At 48.8% G+C, this 9,798-nt stretch overlaps 1 protein-coding gene across 1 annotated transcript in view; it reads right to left on the reverse strand.

The window, feature by feature from the left end:
• The window catches only part of CEP104 (centrosomal protein 104), a 40,941-nt gene that overhangs the window by 23,553 nt on the left and 7,590 nt on the right, over positions 1 to 9,798 (reverse strand). The window contains exons 3-7 of the mRNA XM_012807379.2: positions 7,185 to 7,358; positions 6,727 to 6,865; positions 5,453 to 5,515; positions 5,075 to 5,151; positions 480 to 648 (exon numbers count right to left, since the gene is read on the reverse strand). Of these exons, the coding sequence (XP_012662833.1) occupies positions 480 to 648; positions 5,075 to 5,151; positions 5,453 to 5,515; positions 6,727 to 6,865; positions 7,185 to 7,358 (622 nt within the window). The remainder of the gene's footprint in view (positions 1 to 479; positions 649 to 5,074; positions 5,152 to 5,452; positions 5,516 to 6,726; positions 6,866 to 7,184; positions 7,359 to 9,798) is intronic.

A 9,798-nucleotide genomic window follows, 5' to 3' on the forward strand; every position in this document is an offset into this window, starting at 1 on the left:
AACGGTGGATTTGGATTCAAGTGTGCATCAACTCACATCAAGGGCAAAGACAATTTTAGAGTATCGCTTGGACAGCAGAGGCAACGACTGTGCCAATGTCCCACAGGGAGAGGGCATGGGCAAGGGAGAACTGGGCGGCGGTCACGGCAAAGGTCTGGCCGCTTGCCCCGTGTTGGCATTCAAGGCCGTGAGTTCATAGTCCCTTCCAGGGCAGCTCATTTGTTCCCCATGTCCCACAGCACTACAGGTCTCAGCAGCGAGGCGGCTGACGATGACCCTGAATGGGAGTCTGAGGAGGGAAGCCAACGCTTCTGTTTTCAGCTGCATCTATGGGCACGGCTCCCGCCCCGCACTGCACCCCGCTGAGCTTTCTAAACTCACATAGACTTTCCTACTTTGTTTCGACATATAGTTATAATAATCACATATCAAACCTACCACAAGCACAGAAAAGGAACGGCTTTCTCCAGAAGCAGTACCTTTTGCAAATCAGCAATAGCTTGTTTTAATTTCTTGGCATAATCATAGCGTTCTTTTTGAACAGCTTCACGTTTTCTTTCATCCAATTTGCGTATAATTTGTGCAACTTCTGGGTCTTGGTACATATCAAAAGCTAAGTCGTCTAGTGGAGAGATATAGTCAGATTTCCTAAAGGGAAGAAATGAGTATCTCAGAGGTCATTCCAGTCCAGCAGGAGCTCCCGGAGCTCAGTGCTGAAGATGCAGAGTTAGGACCCCCACCCACCCCAGTCACAGAACATCTCTTGCATGAGAAAGGGGGGCTCAGAGAAGTCAGTGACCAGCTTTGGGTCACGGAGTTCTGAAGTGCAAGCACGTCTTGCTGGCTCAAGCTTCAGGGCCCCTGAGCCTTGGTGAGTGCACTCATTCACCCACTCAGCAGATATTCCAGCGCAGACACTGGTCCAGGTTGCTTGGAGGCACTGGGCATGTGACAGTGAATGTGAAGCAATTGTAGAATGGGGGGAAAGAAAAAGAACAAAACAAAATAGTCGAGCGTTGTGGCGGGCGCCTGTGGTCCCAGCTACTCGGGAGGCTGAGGGAAGAGAATCGCCTAAGCCCAAGAGCTGGAGGTTGCAGTGAGCTGTGATGTCACAGCAGTCTACTGAGGGTGACAAAGTGAGACTCTGTCTCTCAAAAGAAAACCAACAAAACAAATAGATGAATAGGCCCCACTGTCCAAGAGTGTGCCTCGGTGGGCCCAGGTGGAGTCCCAGCACCTGCATTTTATAGCACCACCACAGTACTTTTGATGAACACTATTGGTGAAGAACTGCTACCACTGAGCTTTGGTCTGGACTGTTAATCTGTGTGTCATCAACCATCAAGTCCCCGAGGAGATCAGAAAAGTCTTCTCAGAAGTACAAATGATCTTTTTTCTTCTTTAACGGACAGTCTCATTCTGTCACCTGGGATGGAGTGCAGAGGCACAATCACAGCTCACTGCAGCCTTGAGCTCCTGGGCTCAAGCGATCCTCTTGCCTCAGCCTCTCAAGCGTAGCTGGAACTACAGGTACCTGCCACCACACCTGGCAAATTTTTCTTATTTATTTTTTTTAGAGATGGGGGTCTCACTCTGGTGCCCAGGTATCTAAAACCTGACCTCAGTAGTTCTCCTGCCTTAGCCTCCTGAAGAGCTAAGATTACAGATATGACCCTGCCTGGCCTGAGTCATCTTTTTAGTTATCTGAATAAGTCCTCTAAATATTACCTCTATTATTCAAGTTTTATGGTAAAGCAACCATTAGCTTCCTTCTGGGCCTAGAATTTAGAGTAATAATGTATCTTAAACCACTCAACAAAAAAAAATTTTTTTTTTTTTTTTTTTTGAGACGGAGCCTCAAGCTATCCCCCTGGGTAGAGTGCCATGGCATCACGCTCACAGCAACCTCCAACTCCTGGGCTCAAGCGAGACTCCTGCCTCAGCCTCCCAAGTAGCTGGGACCACAGGCGCCCGCCACAACGCCTGGCCATTTTTTGGTTGCAGCCATCACTGTTGTTTGGCGGGCCCGGGCTGGGGATGCGAACCTGCCACCTTAGGTGTATGTGGCTGGCGCCTTAGCTGCTTGAGCCACAGGCACCGAGCCTCAACAAAAATTTTTTATAGCAGACAAATTTCAAAGAATTTTAGTCTGCTGTAGCAACTACATGAAATAAGCCAGCTGTTTGCTGTGACCTGGATATCTTATGATAGGTAAATTATAATGAAAATATTCTTTGTCATATAGATTTAGTTGGTTTGTATAATACTATCAATAAATCCAAATGGAGGCTGGGTGAAATGGCTCACACCTGTAATCCCAGTATTCTGGGAGGCTGAGGTAGGTGGACTGTTTGAGCTCAGGAGTTTGAGACCAGCCTGAGCACAAGTAAGACCCCCTCTCTACTAAAAACAGAAAAATTAGCCAGGTGCCTGTAGTCCCAGGTAATTGGGAGGTTTAGGCAGAACGACTGCTCAAACCTAGGAGTCTGAGGCTACTATGAGCTATAATGATGCCATGGCACTCTAGCCTGGGCAACAGAGTGAGTCTGTCTCAAAAAAAAATTAAAATAAAATTTAAACATAAATTCAAATGGGACATGGGAATATGTCAGTTTTAAGAACCCCCAAATCTCCCTCCTAACATTCCCTACCCTGTGAATGGCATTCGCTCATAGCTGGGGCTCCAGGCCAGGCTGATGACCAGGGCAGCTGCGACATCTCTGAACTGCATCAGTTAGTCTCAGGGATGACTGAACAGTGACACATTTTAGTGTTTCTGCAAGATCACATTAACTAGTTTTGCTCTGGTGTCCCAGAGATGAATACACAGACTTCATTTGATTATAAAAATCCTACAAATGCAGCATACTGGGCACTGTCTACCCACTCTGTGCAGCACACCGGGTACTGTCGACCCACTCTGTGCAGCATACTGGGCGCTGTCTACCCACTCTGTGCAGCACACTGGGCACTGTCGACCCACTCTGTGCAGCACACTGGGTACTGTTGACCCACTCTGCGCAGCTATCCTAGCCCAGAGCCTGGAGCTCGGCAGCACACTGGGCACTGTCTACCCACTCTGTGCAGCAGCTTGTGCTAACAGCTGACTTAACACATAAATCAAAGCAACATAAGGAGTTTTAGAGATATTCAGAGTCTAAAATGTATCAATTAATTTGGTTGTTCCTGCTTTACTGGCATGAACTTCAGCAAGGACAGAAACCCATGTGGTCAGTGACAAGCAGTGGGGGACACAGCCCTACACTCCTCAGTGCTCTTTGCCCCCAGAGGGGTTCAAGTCCCCATTTTGAAATGTAAGAAGGGAACTGCTATTTTCCTATGAGGCAGAGGCTGAGAAGTTTACACAGGGTAGGTACGCAACGCTCATCGTACCTTCTGTAAATATTACACGCACACCCTCGAGCACATCCTAAGACTGCACGGGCACAGCTCCCGAGGCAGCCGTGGTCTGCATCTCCCCTACCACACAGCCTCTCTCCAGCTGACAGGCCCTTCACACACCAGTGTGCAGGGACAGGAGGCGGCTGTGCAGGAGAACAGCTGCAGCCCCAGCGTGCACACCAGGCGAGAGCAGGTGTTCCCAAGCAGCCACACAGAGACTCTGATCCACACGTGTGCAGACAGAGGAGCTCGGCTCAGTGTCACTCACTCCTGCTGGCAGTCTGACTACATGCAGGGAAAGTGCATTTACGCCAAATTCAAAACTTCTATTTAGATATTTAAAAATGTTCAATCTTTCTTTACTGAGAAGCTACTGTCAGAGAAGATGAACCAAGGATTGTGGGGTATTCTTAGTCTCCTTAGATGGGGTGCCTCTGGAAAGGGGTGCCCATGCTGTCACCAGGGCAAGCATGAGGTGAGAGTATGGAGGGAACTACTGTCCCGAGGACACCCAGAGGGGTGTCTGTCCCCAGCAGAGGGGTGACCCAGGACAGTGCAGTTGAGCTACTGTCCCAAGGACACCCAGAGGGGTGTCTGTCCCCGGCAGAGGGTGATCCAGGACAGTGCAGTTTAGTTACTGTCCCGAGGACACCCAGAGGGGTGTCTGTCCCCGGTAGAGGGGTGATCCAGGACAGTGCAGTTGAGTTACTGTCCCGAGAACACCCAGAGGGGTGTCTGTCCCTGGCAGAGGGGTGTTGGTCCCCAGCAGAGGGTGATCCAGGACAGTGCAGTTGAGCTACTGTCCCAAGGACACCCAGAGGGGTGTCTGTCCCCAGCAGAGGGTGACCCAGGACAGTGCAGTTGAGTTACTGTCCCGAGGACACCCAGAGGGGTGTCTGTCCCTGGCAGAGGGGTGTTAGTCCCCGGCAGAGGGTGATCCAGGACAGTGCAGTTGAGCTACTGTCCCGAGAACACCCAGAGGGGTGTCTGTCCCCAGCAGAGGGTGACCCAGGACAGTGCAGTTGAGCTCTTTAGTCCCCTCACTGTGGACCCACCAAGGCTCCTTATACTGCTGGGAAAAGAAGGTAGTAAAAGAAAAAAGCATCTACAATTGTTAAAGTGAAGAACTTTCTTTTTTTGTTTAGCAGGCCCTGGCCGTGTTTGAACTTACTGGTCCTGGAGCATGTGGCTGGCACCCTAACTACTGAGCTACAGGCACCCCCAAAATGAAGAATGTTTTAATGGTAGAGAAGGACTGGTAAAAATTGTGTTTTTAAAAACTGGTATATGTATTTCTCATTTCCCTAAAGAATGTCTTTTTAAAGTAATCATGGGATGAAGTCTCTGGTATCTATTAATTTGGGTCAATTAATACCTTTGATTTTTACCTATGAATTTGCTTATGCCAATAAAATATCAAAGGATGGCTGATAGGTCTTTTTTCCAAATGCATTTTAGAAACCTTCTAATAATACCTGAACACAAGAAATGAAAAGTCTCTGAAGGGCAGTAATAAAGATGGCTAAATAAAGCAACGACCTCAGTCTGTGTGCAAATGTAAGACAATCCCATCAATGGCTTATCTGGCTCTAAACTGAACCTAGAGGCTCTCAAATCCAGAAACACTTCCGTGATTCTGCAGACACTCCCTGACACGGAACAGGACTCTTACCCAGCAGAAGTGCCTTCCAGGGCTGGGTCCTCTGTGTTGTGCCCAAGATAAAGGTCAATCAGCTTCTCTCTAGAGGTCTGTGGAAGCAAAGTGTCTGCTCAGTCTCTCAGAGCAAGAAGGGAACAACAGATCTTGATTACGAGAATATGTGACAGAAAGTTGTCTGTCTCAGCACCAAGGATTCTAGTCTTTTGGAGGGATAGCTAATTATGCTGAGTAAAAGAAAAGTTTAATATACTATGGGTGCTAAAAATCATCTAATAGTATTTACTAGTCAATTTGCAAAGATTTTAAAAATCACACTTTTTGTAGTGGAAAAAAATGATCCCCTCCTGTTAATAAATTTTCTTCCTTAGGAATTAAACTTCTCAAACTTACAATATTGCTTTCATCACTGAAATCTGCAGGGTCTCCAATGATATTTATTGCAACCAAAGCAACCTAAGAAAGAGTCAAATCAACAGAAACTCAGTATAAAATGCTGGACTGACTGAACAAACTCTGACCTATCCATTATGGCTGGGACGATATGTATCAAATTAAATATCAATTATAAATATCTGACTGTATAACATTGCTTTTAGTTTTTTATATATGTAAGTAAATAGTCTACTGCTGAACTAAGCAGCTATTAACCATTTGGATGTTAAAAAGAATAACAGCTAAAAATGCCCCAAGTTTTAACTTAGTCTAGTACCAAACCGTCTACTCAAGTGTGGAGGTCCCTTAACCTTGGTAAACCAGGCTAAGTTATCATGGGTCAGTTCATCCCAGAGGGTGGTCCTCACCTGAGCGAGGCCCTCACTTGCCCCTCCCTCCCCTCTCCCTGAGAACCACTATGGTCTAACCAGGTCACCAGGTCATCGCTGGCTGGGACGCAGTGGTGGTAGGGGAGAGAGGGGCAGAGGGTGAAAGTCAGCCTTCCAGTTTACCGGCGAGTGAGCCACCCTGTACTGAGCAGCACAGCTGCACAGGGAGCTCCCCTCCAGCTCCTGGGCTTGCTCTACCAGCCTGGTTTGCCTGAATGCTTGCACCCCTCTCTGAGGGGGCAGAGGATGTCGTAAATACTTGCTAATGAACAGGACTGCCTTGAACACGGTTGATTTCTACTGTGTCAATCATGTGGGGGAAATGGGAGGGAAGAAGACCCTGGGAATAAGCACCTTGGAGCTGGAGAGACTGAGGGTCACACACACGTGAACTGCTTCTGTTCACCTGGGGATTTGTCCCGAAGGCTCAGACCAACACAAACAGCATTCGAGCCACATGTGTCATTTATGTTTTCTAAGTAGGCACGTTAACATTAGAAAGAAACAGGGGTGGGTTTAACACAACACATCCAAAATGTTATCTTCATCATCTGTAACTGATATAAACATTTTAATGAATGTTTTTCTGTTCTGCGTCTTTGAAGTCTGTGGTCTGGTGATGCTGGCAGCTTCTCTCCTGGGCACCGACTGGGCCTGCTCCTAGTGGGCAGGAGGCGCCTGTGCCAGAGGCTGCCGTGCCAGCACAGGTCAGAGAGCTCAGTGTTTTCCCAGAGAAGATCCTCTCTTACAAGAAAATCTTGAAAACTCATCTAAGGAAAGGTCCACAACTGTGTGACCCTACAAAGGGTGGGGGCTTCGCAGGTGGAGCCGCACTCCTCTTACCTGGTTGTAGATGTTGTATTTGTTGACATGGTTTTGGTGAAAAATCAGCTTAAGAAATTGTCCTACTGCATCTACGTAAACGGATTTTAGTTCCCGGGCTTTGCACCCCGTCTTCTCATTATCAGAGAGAGAGACGTAGCTGAAAGAAAACAACACACCAGAAGAATAGGATGCTGCCCCTGCTGCTCCTGAGATCAGCAGGTTTAAGCAAAAGCTAAGTCTAGAGTGGAAAACCTAGGGACTAACCCCAGAGGCAAAGTCTGAGCAGCAGAGCTGAGCAGCAGAAGTCACAGCAATGATAATACTGTTCATTACGCATGTTCAGCATGAGGCAGTCACGTAGTCACGAACCAAACAGAAATATGTCACCCAGGATCAAGTAAGGGACAATTAAGAGCTCTGAGGTAGAATTTGTCAGTTCAAATGTTGACATTATTGATTTTAACTTTCATTCTTACCCAAGTCTTCGAAACCGCTCTGCTTGATAAGGCATAAAATATTCAGGCAAGCTTTCACTGATGTAGAACTCAATTTTACTTGAAATCATATACTGGTGAGCAAGTAATTGAAGTTTTCTTATCCGACATCTCTCCACCATTTGAAGAACAATTTCTTGTGGAAATTGGCAAAATCTGCAAGCACATACATTTTTTTTTTGATCTATTACTGCAGAGGGCTTCTACATGCCAGTATCTCATTCTTCTCCGCAAGAAGCCTTAACCACGCTCCTGCTGGGAGCTGGACGGTCTGCGAGGCCTGAAGGTACAAAGGTGACTGGGACGCCCTTCCCACCCTCCCATGCTCTCCAGTCGGAGCGGAAGCTTGGAACAACGATTTCACTTGACCTGCCTGCAACCCTACGCGAACCCTACTTCTGGCATCTCATCAGTGGTTTGAGACGACACCTGAAGTTTACCAGGAGCTAAGCAAATCAATCTCAAGAGGCTGCACTAGTGGGCAAGACAGAGCCAAAGGATTTTCCACAGGAACCCACACCTGTAAGAGCATGTGCCTCTCAACTCTCGGGAGCGCCAAAACTCCTGCTCAGCGGTCAACGGCTGAGGTCCCCAACCCCTGGGCCACACAGCAGGTGGTGAGTGGTGGACAAACAAGCAAACCTTCATCTGTCACCATCTGTCTCCCGTCACCCCCTGAGGGGACCGGTCTAGGTGCAGGAAAAGCAAGCTCGGGGCCTCCACTGATTGTACTGCATCAGGGTAAACTGTATAGTTATTTCTCCATCTGTTACAATGTAATAGTGATAAAGCGCACAGTAGATGTAATGTGCTTAGATCATTCTGACACCAACCCCACCCAACCCCTGGTTTATGGAAAACCTGTCTTCCGTGAAACTAGTTCCTGGTGCCCAAAAGGTTGAGGACTGCTGGTCTAGGGGGAGAAGCCCAGGCCACGGCCCATATTGGAGCTTCCAATTCCACTTAGAAGGGACTTGACACATCAACAAACTAAGTAAGAATCAAAAAACCACAGACATCAGCAAAGACCTCACCCTGAAATACTGGTCATGACCAAGGCAATTCCATAAATGTTTAAAGGACAGCAAAGGCCACTATGTTTAGCTGGGGGTGTGGGTAGGGGCTGGGGAAGAACCCCAGGCACATGGAACCTGATACGCTCCCAAGGAGGAGGGCTGCCAGAGAGACTCCTCCCACCCACAGAGTGCTCAGAGATGCCCTGGGGTCTGCATTCCCATCCACGCCACACCCGGTCTCCTCTCCCTCCCCTGCCTAAGCCTCAGTGGCTGCCCCCTCCCCACAGAGGCCCCTCCACTGGGGGTTCTCCTATGTGTAGCAGCCCCCTGCTGGTGTCCTCACCTCCCCCACTCACCTGGCTGCACGGGATAAAGCCTGTCCAAAGCTTGTCTTAGCAGGGTCCGCCTCCCAGCCTCCCTGAGGACCTGGCTCCTATGAGTAGCCCTTAGCTGTCTTGACCAGATCACTCCCATCAATACACAAAGGCCCTAAAGTCCCACTTTAAGAGCACCATCCTGTGACCCTGCAGCCCTCTCCACGAGCCCCTTCCTCAGACAGAAGCTGTCTGCAGTTGCTATCACAACTGCAGTTGCTATCACAACTCCCTGGTGCCCCTGTTCCCACCCTGCTCTGGAGGGCTGGGCCCCATGCTGTCCCCAGTTACGCTGTGAAAGCCACCAAGTGGAGACTGCTTCCTCCATGGAAGCTCAGCTTGCAGACCTGCCCTCGTGCCTGGGAGTGCTCTGCTCAGCCCCCTTCCTTTCACTTCTCACCATGGATGTGTCCCAGGGCTGAGCCCAGTCACCCCCTACAAGAACTGCAGGGCTCCTGTTAGCCCGCTGACTTCAAATATCCTGCTTCTCAAGGATCCCCAGGTGGGTGCAGCCCAGAGCCCGACTCTTCTGCATCTGCTGGGACACCAGACATTTCTGCAAAGACCCTAAAAGGCATGACTGCCCCAGGGACAAACAGAACCCCTCCCCTCCCATCCTCACCCCCCAGGACAATCAGGCCAGATCATCCGTGGCCCCAGTGGCTCTCCCTCCTCCTTCCTGTCTAACCAACACCTGGAATTGCAGGTGGCAAGCAGCAAGCGCTGGGTGACATCAGTGGAAAGGGCCTGGGAAGGGAGAGTAAAGGAAAGATCATCTGGCCACAGGGATCAGAGTGTGGGAATCTCCACCTGGGACACAGCATAGACGTGAAATGGGCTGGGTGGGGAGAATGGGGCCAGGGACTTGCATGTCATTCCTAACACCAAGTCTTCACAAACGCAAAGCCTGTAAGAGAGAGAGAGACAGACAGATAGACACACACACATACATACACATATACATACAGACATATATATGTGGGACTTCAGAAATGAATCTTCTCCAGGCTTCCCTATCAGTAGAGTGCGACTTCAGATGCGGGGCACATATACTTTTTTGTGTGATTATTCTAAGCATAAAGACAATTAGTAAGTAACCTATTATTATTATTATTTTTTTTTTTGAGACAGAGCCTCAAGCTGTCCCCCTGGGTAGAGTGCCGTGGCATTACAGCTCACAGCAACCTCCAACTCCTGGGCTCAAGC

This window comes from Otolemur garnettii, unplaced genomic scaffold (genome assembly GCF_000181295.1).
Source record: "Otolemur garnettii isolate 467f Iridium unplaced genomic scaffold, OtoGar3 scaffold00067, whole genome shotgun sequence".
NCBI classification, from domain to species: Eukaryota; Metazoa; Chordata; class Mammalia; order Primates; family Galagidae; genus Otolemur; species Otolemur garnettii.